Source organism: Equus quagga, chromosome 10 (genome assembly GCF_021613505.1).
Source record: "Equus quagga isolate Etosha38 chromosome 10, UCLA_HA_Equagga_1.0, whole genome shotgun sequence".
Classification (NCBI taxonomy): Eukaryota; Metazoa; Chordata; class Mammalia; order Perissodactyla; family Equidae; genus Equus; species Equus quagga.
In genome coordinates, this window is record NC_060276.1 from 83123933 (window position 1) to 83142089 (window position 18157).

The 18157-nt window shown below is 53.6% G+C and overlaps 1 protein-coding gene across 1 annotated transcript; it reads left to right on the top strand.

Moving 5' to 3' along the window:
• Window positions 1-10357: 10357 nt before the first annotated feature.
• FOXP3 (forkhead box P3) lies at window positions 10358-18155 on the top strand. Its single transcript, XM_046672539.1, has 11 exons — window positions 10358-11192; window positions 11718-11822; window positions 11913-12051; window positions 12456-12543; window positions 12613-12717; window positions 13581-13668; window positions 13853-13933; window positions 14675-14825; window positions 15504-15580; window positions 16861-16962; window positions 17165-18155. Exons 1-11 carry the CDS (start codon window positions 10857-10859, stop codon window positions 17312-17314), a joined length of 1422 nt encoding a protein of 473 aa, XP_046528495.1. The 5' UTR covers window positions 10358-10856; the 3' UTR covers window positions 17315-18155.
• Window positions 18156-18157: the final 2 nt, after the last annotated feature.

Below are 18157 nucleotides of genomic sequence, written 5' to 3' on the forward strand. Positions count from 1 at the left end.
AGAAAGCGGATAGCCAATGGGAGAGCCAGAGTTGAAGGCAGTTGAGCCCGCAAAGAGCGGTGCTAGAGCGGGATGAACCAATGCAGAGGCTGGAAAGTGTAGCAGGAAGGACACGGAGGCGGGACGGGAAAGAGCAGGGCCAACGGGGTGTTGCAGATGGTGTAAAGGAGGGGATGAACAGCCAATAAGGAAGCCAGAGGAGAGGATGGTGCATAGACAGTCTGGGCTGTAGGGTCGTCCAGCCGCAGAACCGTAGAATGCTGGCAGCCATTGGGAGGAGTGTGCCTCTTTTGGATGCATTTACTTTCTCCTTAAACCCCTGTGATTCCCCATTGCCCCAGAGCTTTGAACGCCCAGAGCCCCTGAAGACCTAGACTGCACCCTAGTATGAGATCTAAGAAAGCAAAACGGACTCTCTCGTAGCAGTTACTGGGTCTCCCCTGCCCACCTCCGAGCCTTTGCTTGTGGGGTACCACTAGCCAAGAATGCCCCTGATAGTCACCCTCAGCATTCTCCAGCACGTGACACCCTTGACGAATGAGTGGCCAAATGAGAAATTGAGCTTTTTTGGAAGATGCGCTTTTTCTAACTTCAGCTCAGGAAAACACTGAGCCTGACTGTACGCCGCCGACGGTTGATCCGGCATGTTGGCCTACGTTGACTAACGTAATCACAAATCAGAGGCCTGTCGTTCTTGCCCCACTCAGCCCTCCACACCCCACAGTGGCCTCACTTACCTTCCTTCTGTGCCCGTCTCTGCTCCTACTGTCCCCTCTCCCAAGAGCGCTGCTTCTGCTTCCTCCATCTAATGAACTTTCGCTCCCCTTTCACCCTTCCTTTGAGGTCTCACCTCCAGCGGGAATTGAATTGTAACTTTTTTCCCCTGAACATGTCCGTTCATACATTCTCCTTCCATCCTGGCAGGATTTTCTCAACACCTACTGTATGCAAGGTTCTGACACACAGCATCCCTAGGAGGGAGGCAATCCCCCCAGCAGGCCCCTTTTCCTCATGTCTCAGTGTCCAGGATGGGGTCATGGGTCAGGAAAGAATATGTTTAGCTGGAAGTAACAGAAAAATCATGAAAGAATGGGAGATTATGCAAGGTAGAACTTTATTTTTTTCTCACCTACAAGTTCAAGCTGATAAGTAATCCAGGGACTCCTTTCTGCCCACCCATTTAGGGCATTGTCTGTGTCCTGGCCTGGCCCCAAGACTCTCATCCTTCAACAAATCCTGTCAGCTCTCCATTCAAAATGTTTGCCGAATCCACCCTCACCCAGTCCACTGCAGCACGGTCCTCAGTCCCCTGGACTATTGCGGTAGCCTCCCTCTCACCGGTCCCCTGCTTCCACCCTCTCTCCTACAGTCTGTTCTACACTCAGCAGCCAGAGGGATCCTGTTAAATCCTAAGACAGTTCACATGTCTCTGCTCACAACCCTCCCTTGGTTCCCCTCTCACTCAGAGTAAAAGCCAAAGTCCTTACTGTGGGCTACAAGGTCCTGCATGGTCTAAGCCACTCAGTCCCCTCTCTGACCTCACCTCCTACCCCTCTTCCTCTTGCTCACACCACTCTAACCATACCAACCTCCTTAGTAGACCCTGAGCAAATCAGGCACCCTCCCACCTCAGGGCCTTTGCTGGTTGTTTCCTCTGGAATTACTCAGTTATCTACATGGCTCCCTTCCTTACCTCCTTCAAGTCTTTGTCAAAAGCCCCCTTTTCTGGGGACTTTCACCCACCTCTGTTTAATCCTGCCCACTCTTCCCCAGAAGCCTTCCCTGTGAGAGGATATAGTCCAGTAGAGAAAGGAGGTGGTAACCTCCACCCCTCTCTGCCCACCTGACCCCCTAGTCCTCACTCTGCAAGGGTCCTGGCTCGCAGCAGCAGCAGCAGCATCACCCCTCCCACACCCAGGTCCCGCTCAAGTGGTCTCCTGGGACTCGTTGGGCCACACCTCTCACTCAGTTTTCCTCCTACTTCCCTGGCCACTCCTCTCATGGAGCAAGTGACAGTAAGGGAGAGATGGTCTGGGGAGGGTGTAAGGAGGATGCAGCCCACAACTCTGACCCTAAAAGAGAAAAGCAGCCCCCTCTCTCAGGAGGGGACAGGTCCTAGGGCAGGGAATGAGGCCTCAGCTTCTTCAAATGGCCTGGTTTATAGTTACACAGGAGGTGTAGGGAATGTTCAGACCCAAGTTCACAGGGAGTAAGGGGTCATTCACCTTGGGGACATCTCCAAAGTTGGTTTCCCAGGACTCCTTCCTGACAAGCTTGTTCCTCGCCCCTTCTCGCTCCCAACCACATGCTGCAACATCTGTTAAGCCCTGCTGTACACAGGGGCCCTGCAAGCCTCCAGCCTGAGGACTTCATCCCACCTTGTGCCTCCCCTGGCTGCCTGGCACTCACAGAGCATCTTTGGGTCTCTGACATGTCCCACCAACTCAGAAGCCTCAACGAGCAAAAGTTTTGTTTTGAACTAATGGTAGGGAGGGTTGGTTTTTTTTTTAAATTGTTGTTGTTGGCTGATTTTTTTTAGGTCTTTTTTTTTCTATTCACCTTTTTTTTTTTTTTCTTTTTTTTCTTGTCTTCACAAAGCCAGGCCATCAGGCCCTCTCTGGGCTCTTCCAGAAAGGTAAGTCTGACTTGAGGAAAGAGGCTCTCCTTTTTTTGAGTGCTTGGGAGGTGGGGGGAGGAAAAAGGCAAAGGAGTGAAGGGGTGGGTCTTGGCTACTAAGTTTGTATCATGTGAATAAATAGCCGTTTCCAATTTCTCTTCCCTAGGCCTGAAGCCAGTCTTGCAGAGGGGTCGGACTGGACCCTGGATGACAGAACCCTGGGCCATGCAGAGCACTGGGGAGCCAGACCCTGAGAGTCTCGACCGTGGCCTGTCAGGAGAAGCCCCTGGGGGCTAGTCTCCTCTGTTGACCATTGGTTGGAGGGGGTGCCCGCTGAGGAGAGGAAATGCAATCGCTAATTCTTGGACAACCTTAAAACCTCACAAGCTTCAAGCCCCCAGAAGAATCTCCAAATCTCAGAACCTCCCTGTCATTGCATCCTAGAATTTAAAACCTGAGAACACTGGGCACAGGGAAACTTGGGGGTTTCAAAGCCCGGTGCCAAGGAAGGCAGGCCCCCCACTCGCCAGCTCTGTGATCTTGGGCAAGTTGCTCGACTACTTTGTGCCTCTGTTTTCCTATCTGTATGACGGCCACGATGACAAGATGGACCTCACGGGGCTGTGGTGAGGATTGAACGTGATCGTTTGTGAGAAGCATCCAGCACTGCGTCTGACACGTGAAAAATTTTAGATAAATAGCAGCTACAGGGATGATGGCAGATATTTGGAAAGTGGGATTTTTTGAAGTAGAAAACTGCAAAGGCTGAGGGCCTCAGAAGCATCAGGCCATGGTGCCCCTGACTCTGAGAGCGTTGGGATCCTAGTGGGCCTCTGGGCTTCATGAGGATGGAAGCATTAATACTGGGGGCCTGGTTGGGACCTTCCCTGTAGGGTGGTCTTGGGGTTAGCGCTCTCAGGCCCTAAGACATGATGAGGTGAAACTTTTCTCCCTCAGTGCTGTTCAGTGGATTCTGGGAGCCAGTGATTCACAGACCTCGATTCTGTGAATTGGGGTGGGGGGAGGCACTCCCTGCTTTTTTCTGCATGAAGTAACTTCCCTGCCCCTCACCCTCTGTGGGAAGATGTGTTGCAAGAGTGTCCAGAGCTCCCCTTCCCTGGCCAGTAAGAGCCGTGATGACCATATCAATTCCACCTAAGGGGAAACTGAGGCATGGCGCAGGGCAAAGCCACTGGAAACTCAACCCTATTCCTTGTCTTTCCCTGGTATTTCTCATCCACGCATAGGGCCTCAGTGCTGCTCTTTCTTTCCCCAGAGACCCGCAAATATCCTCTCCCTCACAGAGTGGTCTCTGCCTGCCTGGGACGCCCCTGTGATTTATTTAAGTTCTTTTCCCTTGTTTTTTTTTTTTTTTTTCCTAACTCTACACACTTTTGTTTAAAAACCTGTGGTTTCTCATGAACCTGTTATCTCATTGATACCTCTAACCTCTGTGGTGAGGGGAAGAAATCACATTTTCAGATGACTCGTAAAGGGCAAAGAAAAAACCCAAAATTTCAAAATTTCCGTTTAAGTCTCATAATCAAGAAGAGGAGAAACAGAGCAAGAGCGAGAGAGAGAGAGAGAGAGAGAACTATGAGAACCCCCCCCACCCCGTGATTATCAGCGCACACACTGATCGAAAAAAAAAATTGGATTATTAGAAGAGAGAGGTCTGTGGCTTCCACACCGTGGTTTTTCTTCTCGGTATAAAAGCAAAGTTGTTTTTGATATGTGACAGTTTCCCACAAGCCAGGCTGATCCTTTTCTGTCAGTCCACTTCACGAAGGTGAGTGTCCCCACTCTCCCCCACCAGATGCAGGTCCAATGGAAGAGATGGCAGTGAGGTAGGCACTGGAGGGTCAGGGGCCCTCCGGTACAGTCCAGGCGCACGCAGCTACTGTGGTCCCGGTCAGGTAAGGTGTCTTTTATAATAATAATAATAAATGCCAGAAGACTGACAGGTAAAGTACTTAATCAATGCTTGGGCGGAGGCAAAGTTAAATAAATTGATTGAGATGTAGATGGGTAGGATTTTTAAAATAGGTCAACTTCCAGTCTTTATGAATTTCAGAGCTTTGAACAACTTGAAACACTGCCCAGGAGTAACTGGAAATTTCAACTACATCTCTCGCATCTCTTCATCTCTTCTCCCTCAATATCTCCCATTCTCTCTGCTTCTGCGCGCCCTGTCTCAGTCTTTCCATGTTTCTCTGCCCCTCTCTTTCCTTGTCTGTTTCCCTGGCACTCAGACTCAATCCTCTGTCTTTCTCTGTCTCCTCCACCTTGACCAAACACCGTTTATCTCCTTTCCCCGTCTTTCTCTCACCGTCTCTCCTGCTCTCATCTTGCCTTCCCCTCCTGCCTTCTCATCCAGCATCCAGCACAGAGCTTTATACACAGTTGGAGCTTAATAATAGTGTGTTCAGTAACGTCAATGAGGACATTTACATTTTGCAAGACTGAGCATCAATTCTGTTTGCTCTGATCGGAGGAGGACTGTGAGCTGTTGGGTCAGGCTGAACGCTTAACTGAATTTGTACTTGCACCGCATAAGAGACCCTTCTGGGGGCACGTCATGCATTTGTCAGTCGTGATTTAGCTGTGTGATCCTACCCCCAGGACCTCATGTGTGTGTGTGTGTGTGTGTGTCTGTGTGTGGCCAGAGTCCACATCCAGGACCAGAGCAGGCTGTTCAGGACTAGGGCAAGCTTGTCTCTGTAGGCTTAGCAAGTGCTCTTAGTATTTTTTTTAACCAGATTAGAATCATGCTATCTGTTGATTTTGTTTCTGCTTTATTCAATTAATAGGAGCATGTTTGTAGATCACTAAAAATTGTTTCAACATATGATCATTCATGGCTGTCAAGACTCCTCACAGTGGCATGAACCATGATTGGTTCGAACCAAGTGCCGATTATTGGATATTCGGGTCGTTTCTAGTTTTTCCCCGTAATCATCCCTGCTTTGTTCCTTGGACTCCTGAAAATGGAGTTGCTGGGGCAAAGGGTATGTGCATTTTTAAGGTTTCTGACCCTCTCTGCAAATTGCTCTTCCAAAAGGTTGTCCTGTTTTATGCTCCTTCTACTCAAGCTAACCCTGGGTGGGTATTATCATTTTTTAATCCCTTCTCAACATAACAGGTAAGAAAAAAATTACATTGTGGAAACTTGAATTCTTTGATTACTTATATTGTTTATTGACCATATGTGCTTTTTTTTAGTTGTCTGATCATGTCCTTAGTCCTAATAAGGTGTTCATATTTTTTCTTATTGATTTGTCACAGCTCTTTATTTAGAAAAGATATTAACCTTCCATCAGCCATACATATATAGCAAATATTTTCCCCCAATTCATCATTTGCTTTTTGTATTGTTTACGGTGTTTTGTGATGCTTATGATGTTTTTATATAGTCAAATAGGTTAGTCTTTTCTTCTGTGGTTACTGTCTCTGGTTTTGTGCTTAGAAAGTCTTTTCCCACTTGAAAATGAGATAAATGTTCACCCCTGTTGGCTTCTGATCTCTTTTATGGCTTCATTTTTTCCATTTAGTGTAGAGGTTAAGAGTGTGGGTACTGGAGCCAGACTGTCTGGGACAAACCCAGCCTACCCCAAGCCATCTGTGTGATTTTTAGCCAGGCATTTAACCTCTCTGTACCTCCATTTCCTCATATGTACTGTGATGCTTATAATAGTACCTACTTCAAAGGGTGGTTATAAGGATTAAATCTATTAACCATGTTAAGTGCTTAGCATAGGGCCTGGCATACAATAAACCCAAGATCAGTATTAGATATTATTATTTATCTCTTTAGTAGATCTGAAATTTATTTTAAGGTATATGATGATGGTGACATTTCGAACTGGGCAGGGAGGGGTTGGTGGGAAAATGGACTGATTATTCATTCAATAACTTTATTTTTCCCTTAATTATCCCAGAAACATTTGTTTAACACTCTATCCTCCACCATCCCCCAGTTTGAAATGCCACATTCATCACAAACGCGATTGAGCTTTCTATTCTGCTCTGTCCCTCAATGTCTGTTCTTGTACCAGGGCCACACTGCTTGGCTGATTGTTGCTTTGCAATACAATGTAGTACCCGTCTGCCAGCCAGCCGGCTGAGGCCCCAGGCATCTTGCCCTTTGTTGTTCCTCGTTATTTCAGGCAGCATCAGTTCTTCCAGCCAAAGACCATCGACTATTCTTATTTGGGGCCTCTCTCTCTCTGTCTCTCTCTGTCTCTCCCCCACCCTCCTCTCTACTTGTGGTGTTGTTTCTGTCTCTCTTGTTCTTTCTCTGTTTCCTTCATCTCTGTCTCCCACTTTGTGTGTACTTCTATGACTTTCTGCTCCTATGAGTCCCTCTCCACCGCTCCCCCGTTACTCTGTCTCTCCTTCTCTCAGCGTCTCTCTCATTCTCTTTGTCACTGTGTGTGTCTATCTCTGTCCCACCTCATGTCTATCCCATCCCTGTCTCTCTTGTTCTCTGTGTCTCTCTGTTCCCCTATGTCTATCTCTCTCTATTTCTGTCTCTCTTTGACTCTATGTATCCCTGTCTCTCAGCCAGTCCCCTGGATAGAGGGGCAGTTGTCAACTTGAAGCCCTGCAGACATCTAACAACTCACCCAGACGCAGAGCCGAAGGGCCCTGGCCCTCATCTACTCCACACCTCTCCCCTCCCCAGCGTACAGAGGGGCAAACTGAGGCCCAGAGATGGATGTGAGGGCCTCTCCCAAGGCCTCACAGAGATACAGTGGCAGAGTTGAGACCCAAGCTCAGACCTGAGGATTCTTGGTGGGACCCTGGCTCTGTCTCTCTCCCTGTTGTGGGCCTCAGTTTATGCCTCAGGCCCCATGAGGGAGGCTTCTGCCTTCTCACAGGTTGGACCCTCACTCGGGCAGGAGGATCCACGGTCATGGTGTGCGGCCCAGCCTCACAAGAGCTAGGCTGGGTGCGGTCCCAGGGCCCCATGGGTTAGGAGGCCTCGTGGCCAGAGGGCGGTGATACTGGAGGGACATAAGTCAGTCAGTCTGGCTGTGGGTCTGGCTGTGGACAGAGCTCAGCTGTGTCCCCAGAGCTGGCATTGGTCCCTGAAAACCTCCATCCCAGGGCCCCTCCAGAGAGCCTGGTGGTGGGCTCTCTACCGGCAAAAGCCAGGGCTTTTCCTGCTCCCTGCCACGAGGCCCTAGCTGAAGGCACGCCAGCCTCTACCTCCCCGTGCTTCCCTCCCCATCTCTGGCGGAGTGGCTGTGAGTTTGGGAATATTGTCCCAGAATAGACAGGGAGACCGAGGCCCTGCAGGTGTCCATTTGCCGATCACTAGCGTTTTGCTAAGTGTCTCATGTGCATTAACTTTGGAAGATGGGTACCATTACAATCCCAAAGCACAAATGAGCCTGAGGAGAGTTGCAGCTAGTGAGTGGCAGAGCCTGCCCCCAGGGTGGAGAAAGTAGAAGGCTTCTGACCCTCCTGCCTTCACAGAACTTATGAGGAAGGCTGAGGGCAGGCTTGCTGCAATTCCAGGCCTGGTAGGCACGAGGCACTATGAGTAGTGAGCCTCCTGTCCTTCAGGGAGTTCCAGTGAGTTTGGACACCAGGGACATTGGCCTTCACTAGTGAGAAGTTGGACCCACGGGCCCCACAGAATCTGTGGGTTTGAGATTCTGGGATCCTTTGAATCTAAGAAATAACGTTCTATGATTCTGAGCTTCTGGCCTAGTACAATTTGAAGACCCTGAGGGTCCCAGTATCTGTGGGGTCTGCATGGCACTCCCTAAGCATCAAACCTTGGGTATCTCCATGGCCCAAGAAGGGCCAGGTCTACAGGGCCCAGGGCTTGTCATGGTGGCCAGATGGACGTCACTCACCACATCCGCCAGCACCCACATCACCCCACCTGGGCCAAGCTGGCTGCAGGACGGGCCAGCCAATTCTCGGAACGAAACCTGTGGGGTGGGGTGTCTGCCCCTTTCTCTTCCTCCTTGGTGCCGATGAAGCCCAGCGCATCCGGCCGCCATGACGTCAATGGCGGAAAAATCTGGGGAAGTCGGGGGCTGTGACAACAGGGCCCAGATGCAGACCCCGATAGGAAAACACAATCTGTGTCCCAGAAACATCCTCCATGCAGCTTCTGAGAAACAGTCAGAAAGGGACGCCCCAACAGACAGTGCAGGAAGCCGGCTGCCCAGCCCAGCCCTCCAGGTACCCCACCACCAGACAGACCATATCCACGTCCCCTTTCTGAGAATGTATCTGTGCTTCCCTGAGTCAGGCTGTTCCAGATGTGTTTGGGGAGGACGTTTCTTATAAGCTCTCGCCAAGTGTCCAGGCAGCTTCAGAAGTGACCACAGGCCAGACATGTGGGCCAGGCTACAGTGATGGAAAACATCCACTCACTCACCCAAATCCATCTTACTTTACTCAGACCTCTGTAACAAAGTGCCACAAACCAGGGGGCTTAAACAACAGAAATTTATTGTCTCACAGTTCTGGAGGCCAGAAGTCCTAGATCAAGATGTCAGCAGGGCTGGTTTCTTCTAGTGCCACGAGAGAGAATCTGTCCGTGCCTCTCTCCTAGCTTCTGATGGTTTGCTGGCAATCGGACGTTCCTTGGCTTGTAGAAGCATCACCCCGGTCTCTACCTTCATTCATTCACTCACCTCCTCACAGTCACCGACATTCTCTCAGGCCCTTGTTCTAAGCCTCCATAGATGCGGGCTCCCCCCGAGAGACTGAGGTTAATACCTGGATTCTCACACCCTCCTCCCTCAGCACCACAGCTCTGACAACCCCATGAGCTGCCAGCAAAGAAAGGAAGGAGTGTTGATCCCCCAGAACCCTCCTTGTGCTCCCCCAGGCTGCTATCAGCAGCTGTGTGTCCAACTCAGTGCAGTGGGGTGAGGTGGGGTGGGGAGTTACGCGCGCGCGCGCGCGCACACACACAGCCCCATAGCAGATGGCTTGTGAAATGTGCACACACGCACGCTTTCTGGGGAAAGAAGTGGAGCTCTCAAGTCACCATGGGACTGTGCAGCTGGATGTTCCCTTCAATAAAATGGAGGTTGGATTAAGCAGTCCCTTCCATCTCTAGCTGGGGATTACAGGATTCGGAGAAAGCGAAGCCCTGCCCAATGGGGAGTGTAAGGTTCTGGGGCTCAGCAGAGGGGCCTGGAGCCATTATGGAGGGCTGTCTGGATAGGGGAAGAGGAAGAGCAGGCATTCCAGGCAGGGCAAATAGCATGAGCAAATAGCATGAGTCAGGCTTGGGGAGCAGAGATTGGGGTGAACTCTGGTGTAGGCTGAGTCGAGGAGCTCCCACAGGCCCTGGCTCAAGAGCCTGTCTCTCTTCCTCTCTGGCACCTGCCATGCCAGCTCTGTGCAGGGCAGGAGCTCAGCAATGAGCAGACCCTGCCCCCATCTGAGCTCCCGACTCCTGCACTCAGCTGCCCACTTGGCATTTCCAACCACATGTTTAACACCAGACTCTTCATGTCCCTCTGCACGTGGATCATCATGCCCAACTCTGCTCCCCCCATCTCCCCCATCTCAGGTAATGTCAGCTCTGTCCTTCCAGCTGTTCAGGCTAATACCCAAAAGTCACCTTGACCCTCCCTCTCTCACCCCCCACATCCAAGCTGCCAGCAAATTCTCCTCCACCTTCAAAACACTCAGAATCCACCCGCTTCTCACCACCTCCACTGCCGCCATCCTGGTCTGTGCCACCACCGTCGCTTGCCTGGACTGTTGCGTAGTGTCCTCACCAGTACCCCAGCTCCTGCCCTCGCCCTCCTAGAGTCTGTCCCGCTCACGGCAGCCCAAGGGAACTTTTGAGTCCATGCCCCTCTCCACTCCCAGATATGCCCAAGTCACTGAGGTAAAAGAATGCCACCAGGAGAGTCAGAGACCAGCCCCAGCAGAATCAGCAAAGGTTGTGTGGCCCGTGCAGGGTACAGGGAGGACCAGATGGCTGAGGCTTGGAGACAAGCCTCAAGTGGTGGGGGAGAAGAGCTGAGACCCGCTCTGGCTGAGGCCGTGCAAACCACCCTGAATTCCCGACTGCCCTCATGGAGGACACATCCCACTAGGGCTGGACCCGCATGCGCAGGCAAGCCATGTGCTGGACCCGTGCACGTCTCCACGTGGGGCATGCATGGAGAAACACGCATCCCTGTATTCCTGACACCAATGTGTGTGTGTGCAGGACTCGAGCTGGGGGTCCAGCTGTGGGGCCCTTTGGGACATGCCCCAGCCAATGCCTGCTCTGATCAGAGGGGGTATCCAAGTGGTTGAGTATTTCTCACCCCTCCCCCAGCACATGTGTAACTCCTTCCCCTTATGTCCCCACAGCCTGCCCTCGGACAAGGACCCAATGCCCAACTCCAGGCCAGCCAAGCCCTCAGCCCCTTCCTTGGCGCTCGGCCCATCCCCAGGAACTTCGCCCAGCTGGAGAGCTGCACCAAAGGCCTCGGACCTGCTGGGGGCCAAGGGCCCAGGGGCAGCCTTCCAGGGTCGGGACCTCCGAGGTGGGGCCCATGCCTCCTCCTCCTTGAACCCCGTGCCACCATCGCAGCTGCAGGTGAGGCCCAGGGCCCAGGATGGGGCAGGCAGGGTGGGGTACCTGGGCCTACAGGTGCCGACCTTTACTGTGGCACTGGGCGGGGGGCCCGGCTGGGGCACAGGAAGTGGTTTTCTGGGTCCCAGGCAAGTCTGTGACTTATGCAGATGTCACAGGGCCAAGAAAGTCCCCACTTAGCAGGTCTCAGAGATTCGAGGCTCTCCTCGACCTCCCAATCCCTGTCTCAGGAGAGGAGACCCTTTCATGGTCCCGCGGGCACGGCCATGTGTCCCCATCCCCATGTGACAGAGGAGAGGACTGGGGCCCAAGGAGGTGAGGTGACAGGGTTGAGGCCAGCTCTGCCACATACTAGCTGTTTAATCTTGAAAAAATCAGTCGATCTCTCTGAGCCTCAGTTTCCACATATGTAAAATGAGGATGGTCATAGTACCTGCCACATGGGGTTGTGGTGAGGAGTGGATGAATTAGCCACGTAGAACAGTGAGGAGGAAGATGGCATCTCACCTGCCTGCCTTCTCCCCCCAGCTGCCCACAGTGCCTCTAGTCATGGTGGCACCCTCCGGAGCACGGCTGGGTCCCTCACCCCACTTGCAGGCACTCCTCCAGGACAGGCCACACTTCATGCACCAGGTACTGACCCTGAATGGGCAGGGAGGATGGAGCAGATGGGAGAACTGGTGAGGGGGGCCAGGCTGAACCATGGCCCACATGTGCCCCCAGCTCTCAACGGTGGACACCCATGCCCGGACCCCAGTGCTGCAGGTGCGCCCACTGGACAGCCCAGCTATGATCAGCCTTCCACCACCCACTGCTGCCACCGGGGTCTTCTCCCTCAAGGCCCGGCCCGGCCTGCCACCTGGTAACACCACACCCCGCAGCTCCACAGAACCCCAGAGCCCCGAGTCCTTGCACGGGAGCAGTGTAGGCTGCTGAATCGTGGCCCTCAGGAGGTCAGAGGCGTCAGTTCTTATCATCTTGGAAACTCCAACCTCCAAAAAATGTCAGGCTCAGAACCTTAAAGATGCAGAATGTCAAACTCACAGAACTGCAGATCTTTGCAAAGTTAGTCAAAATGTCAGCACTAACAAATGGCAGTCTTTGAACTGCTCCACCAGAAGCCTTGGACGTTAGGGACAACAGAGCCCCCTGGGAGTCAGGGCCTGCGAGGCTCACGGGGGTGGGAAACTAAAAAGGATAGGCCTTGTGAACTGAGCTCCAGAGCCTGGCCCACAGTCCCCAGAAGTGCCCTGTCCCCACCTGCAGGGATCAACGTGGCCAGTGTGGAATGGGTGTCCAGGGAACCAGCACTGCTCTGCACCTTCCCAAGCCCCAGTGCACCCAGGAAAGACAGGTGAGCGGGCAGGGCTGGGAAGGACTCCCACCCTGCCATCCCCGCCCCTGACACCCTCTGTCCCCCCAGCACCCTTTCGACCATGCCCCAGGGCTCTTACTCACTGCTGGCAAATGGCGTCTGCAAGTGGCCTGGATGCGAGAAGGTCTTCGAGGAGCCAGAGGACTTCCTCAAGTGAGTGGGCTAAGCCCATTCCAGTCTGGGGGAGTCCCCAGTTTGTGGGAGATCTGGGGTGCAGGTCTCCACTCAGGCCTCATTCCGATAGGTAGTAAAATGAAAGAGGCAAAAGCTGAGACTGCAGGTTCAAATCCCTGCTCTATCACTCACCGGCTGTGTGACCTCAGGCAAGTTACTTAGCTTCTCTGGTCCTCGGTTTACTCATCTGTATACTGGGGCATAATAATAGAGGTGTACTATTATTTACCTCCATTTTACAGACAAAGAAACTGGGGCCAAAGAGGCTAAGTGTCTTGATCAAGATCACCCTGTTCCTAAGCAACAGAGCTGGGATTTGAACCCAGGCAGCCAGGCTCTAGAATCCGCATTCCTAACTGCTTTGCCCTGCTACCCCTCATGCCAACACACCAGCCTGATTTTACTGATCCCCAAAGTCCCAACTCCTCACAATGGCTGTTGCTGCCTCCCCTCAGCCCCATTATACACACACACACACACACACACCCCTTCTCCAACCACACCCAACTATCAGTGTCACCACCAGGCCTTTGCACAGGCTGTCCCCTCTACCTGGAATGCCTTTCCTACCTGGCCCACTCTCAGCTCACCACCCTTCCCACAACATCTCCAACACCCTGGCCAGGCTCACATGGCAAGCTCAGGCCTGGCACACAGTAGACGTCAAGTAGCATGTGTTGAAGGAATGACAGGTGCAAGAGGGAGACCAAGGTAGAGAGAGGGGAGGGAGGCTGAGACTCTGAGGAGGGACCTCCCAGAGGGTCAGGCCCTCCCCACTCAGAACACTGAGCCAAGAGGCCAGGCCCACCGTGGTCACCTGCTTGGAATCTTCCCCTCCTCAGGCACTGCCAGGCGGACCATCTCCTGGATGAGAAGGGCAGGGCGCAGTGTCTCCTCCAGAGGGAGGTGGTGCAGTCTCTGGAGCAGCAGGTGACATGGTGGGGGGAGATGGTGAACCTCATGTCCACCCTGTGCCAGGAGCCAAGCTCCTCCAGGATGGGGGCTGGCATAAAGGAAGGGAGGGGGCAGGGCACTCCCAGGGAAGGCCATGGCCTGGGCAAAGATGTGGCAGACAAGGCCAAGCTGAGGCCTCACTTTGTGCCTGTCCTCACAGCTGGTGCTGGAGAAGGAGAAGCTGGGCGCTATGCAGGCCCACCTGGCTGGGAAGATGGCCCTGACCAAGGCTCCGTCTGCGGTGAGCCACCCCAGGCCCGTGGGTGGCACAGACTACTGGGGGGCAGGGGAGGGGCCCTGCAGGGGGCAGGGGACCTATCCTTGCACCTAGACCTGGGAATCTGTCCCCCTCCACTTACAAACCCTCTGACCCTAAGATCCCGAAACAATGCGATTTTGACTTTTCAAAGCAATAGCAAATAGCCAAAGACACTGAATGTAGATCATGCGCCGTTGGCAGGACCAGCTACATAACTCGCAGGACCCAGTGCAAAATGAAAATGCAGGCCTCAGATTTCAAGATAAGGTCCGCAGAGCATTAAACAAAGTGCAGGGCCCTGTGCGACTGCACAGGTCACACGCCCACGAAGCCAGCCTGGGGGCCAGGCACCACTGCTGAGCACTTGGCTCATGTTAACTTATTTAATCCTCGTGAGGCCACCGTGAGGTAGGTATTATTATCGCCCCCAGTTCGCAGACGAGCAAAATGGAGGCCAGGGAGGCTTCGGTGATTTTGCCAAGGTCACAGTTGGGTAGTAGAGGAGCCAAGTTCGGCCCCAGCTCATGGCCACAGCACCGGTGCACTCACACGCTAGTGTCCACACCCACACTCTAATAAATATGGCTTGTGCTGCTTCATGGGATTCCACATCAGACTGGAATTGAGAGCAGGGCAACCCGGCTTTTAAAAACACTTTAATTATATAAAAGTAAAGTGGAAAGTTTAAGCCTCTGGGTCACCAGCTTCTCCCTTCTCACTCAGGCATCATCTGACAAGGGCTCCTGCCGCCTCGCAGCCACTGGCACTCCGGGCACCGCCGTCCCAGCCTGGCCCAGCCCCCAGGAGGCCCCAGATGGCCTGTTTGCTGTGCGGAGGCACCTCTGGGGCAGCCACGGAAACAGCACATTCCCGGGTAAGGCTGGTCCGTGCACTACGTCGTGCCCCCCCGAGCCCCTAATGGGCACTGGGAGTGAGGGGTGGACAGAAAGGAGCTCCATACTGCTCTTCCCCACCACTGCCACCCAGCCTTTGGGAACAACACATCTGCTTGCAAAAGCTTCCTCTCAGGATTTCCATGGCCTGCAAGGCCCCATTATGGTCTCAGCTGTCTCCCCTGGGGATTGGGGCTCACTTACTCTGGGCTTCAGCTATTCCATTTGGCCATCAGAAGGGAGGGAACTAGCTAAGTAATTCCCAGGGATTCTCCCTTCCTTCCCCCAGGAAAAGTGGGGTGATTCACCCGAGCTCATGAGTCTCCTACTGCCTGCAAGGCCTACGCTATTGGCTTAACAGGGATCAGGACCCTTGAGTGTCATCCTGGCTCTGCCACTTAACCAGTTACATCCCTTTGGTGTGCAAGTTACTTCACTTCTTCTAAACCTCAGGGAAAACAAGCCCCATTTTGCTGGAAGGGGTGCAGAGTAAATGATACAATTTATGTCAAGTGCTCAGCAAACAGTACCCGTGATCATGGAAACTGGTGTTAAGGGTGGGATTTCAGGCGTGCAGACAGGATGCTGTAGAGTGGAGGGCGGGGGAGGGAGCAAGGAGCTCCCGGATGGGGCCTGATTCTCCCCGCCCACCCCAGCAGAGTTCTTCCACAACATGGACTACTTCAAGTTCCACAACATGCGGCCCCCTTTCACCTATGCCACTCTCATCCGCTGGGTAAGCAGGGCAGCTCAGGATGAGGAGAAGGAAGAGAAAGAAGGGGTGGGGGGGGACCTGCCTCCCAAACTCCCACCCACCCCGCCCCCGCTGAGCACCCCCAGGGCGGGCTCCTTCATGAACAAACCCGTAGCTTCAGATGTGATCCCCCGTGCTGGCTTCACCCGAGACCTACCCTTGAACCCAAACCGAAACCACCATTCAGGCCAGTGCAAGCCAAATTCTGGCCCTAAACCCACCCCTTTCCTGATGTCCATCTCAACCCCATACTTAACCCTCTCCCAGACCTATAAATAGCCCAAAAACGAACCTCATTTCTTCCCCTGGCCCTAAACCCACCCCAGGTATTATCCTAACTCCTTCCCCAGCCCCGACATACCCCACTATGTCAACACATCCCCCAGCGGGACTCCATCCCTAACCCCTTCCTTGTAACACCTGGCCTTTAACCTCACCCCATCCCAACTCCTTCATCTGAATCTCCCTAATGCCTTCCCAGAACCATCACTAGAGCCTGCCCGGACCTTCATCCTAGGCCTACACGATGCCACAGATTCCCCTACCAAGGCCCATCCTGACCCAAAACCTCATGGCAGCCGTAATCGCTGACCCTGGATTTAACCCCATTCTTAAATCCAAACAAATCCAATGCCCTGACTGACCCTTGGCCTCACTCCACACCTAGCCCTAGCCATGCCCCTTAATGACTACACACAGCTAACTTCCACTTCGCCACAGCTAACTTCATTATTGACCCTGAACCTAACCACATCCTTGACACATAAAGTAGCTAGATAACTAGGCCCATCTCTGACTCCTGACCTAATGCCATCCCATCCCTCGACCCTCAACTCACCCCAGTCCATCCCTAGCCTGACCTTTAACCAATCCCTTCCCTCACCTTGAACTCTGCCTGGTCCTTTACCCCTTCCAAATCCTTAACTTCATCCCACTCCTGGCCCTTAACTTCCCAAACCCTGAAATGTCACCGCTACAAAGAACCCCAACTCCAACTCTATCCCAGACCTGTAACCTAACTCCAGCGCCAACCCTTAACCAGACCCCACTCCAACCTCAACCCTGATCCTTTACCTAACCCCCTCCTGCCCCCATCTTCACCCCACTTCTAACCCTGTCTCTGACCCCACACCATCTCCCTCTCTCCCTTCCCCTGCCCCCACAATTCCACCCCATGTCAGATGGCCCAGGGTGGGCCACTGCCCCTCTCAGCCCAACTTTGGGAGAGCGGCTCCCCTTACCCCACACCCCCTAACCCCCAGGCCATCCTGGAGGCTCCTGAGAAGCAGCGGACACTCAACGAGATCTATCACTGGTTCACACGCATGTTCGCCTTCTTCAGAAACCACCCTGCCACCTGGAAGGTGAGCTCCTCTGGAAGTGGCAGTGGCTGGGAGGGCCTCAGATGCCACCAGGGTGCTGGGCCAAGCCAGGTGGGCCTGGGGCTGGGCTTGTAGGCATGTTGGGAGGGGGCAGGAGGTCGGGTTTTGGTGAGGACTGCTGACCTCAGAGCATGACTGCCCGCCCGCTCCCCCCGCCCCCGGCCGGCTGGCCCTCCCTCCACAGAATGCCATCCGCCACAACCTGAGCCTGCACAAGTGCTTCGTGCGGGTGGAGAGTGAGAAGGGGGCTGTGTGGACCGTGGATGAGTTCGAGTTCCGCAAGAAGAGGAGCCAGAGGCCCAGCAGGTGTTCCAACCCCACACCTGGCCCCTGACCTCGAAACCAAGGAAAGAAGGAAGGAAGGACAGGGGCCAAATTGGGGGATGGAAGTGGCAGGGGGCAGGGGTGATAGGCCCTGGACCTGCCCGCAGGGACCAAGAAGTGAGGTGCACACTGTCTTGCCTGCCGGGGACCCCGCTCCCCAGCTGACCACCCTCCTGGATCATATGCTCTGCACCAAGGCTGCTCAGAGGGGCCCCAGCCCTACACCCCTGGCCCAGCCTCCTGCGATGGGCTCTCCAGCCAAAATGAGCTTTCACAACCAACCACACACACAGCCTGCCTCAGTCACTCTCACAGATGACCTTGGGGCTGGAAAAGACACACAGATGGTCACAATCCTGTCGCTTGGACTCAATACAAACCCCAAAACACAAAGAGCCTGCCTTGGTACACTCAGATGACCTCAAATCTGCATAATCACACAGACAATCACGCCTGAACACAGTCTTGTCAACCCCCATACCCCAAAGCACACACTCCCAGCCAGCCTCTGGGCCCACAGGTGCAGTGTCACACAGGCCATGCCCAGACACCCGTGCAGAAGCAGCCTCAGTACCTACAGGATCTCAGGTCCCAGAAAGCCATGCAGACACATACCAGTCACGCACGGTCTCAAGCAGCTCCTAACACATATGCTCAGTCACACGGCCCTTGAGAACTCACCTGTGCATCTTGCACACACGCACACCCACACAGCGCCCCAGCGGGTCTCCTGAGTCCCACACGGACATGCATGGCCACACACACTGACTCACCAAAATGTACCGAGGCTCAAACGCCACCCACCCCCCACCCCTGCCCTGTGTCCCTAGCCATGGCTCAGCTTAGACTGCAG

Bases quoted from the DNA above. Each gene is read 5' to 3' on its own strand.
- FOXP3 (XM_046672539.1), top strand. From the start codon at position 10,857: ATGCCCCAGCCAATGCCTGCTCTGATCAGAGGGGGTATCCAAGTGGTT. The intron at 11,823-11,912 runs GTACTGACCCTG...ATGTGCCCCCAG, and splicing joins GGCCACACTTCATGCACCAG to CTCTCAACGGTGGACACCCA. The intron at 13,669-13,852 runs GTGACATGGTGG...CTGTCCTCACAG, and splicing joins TGCAGTCTCTGGAGCAGCAG to CTGGTGCTGGAGAAGGAGAA.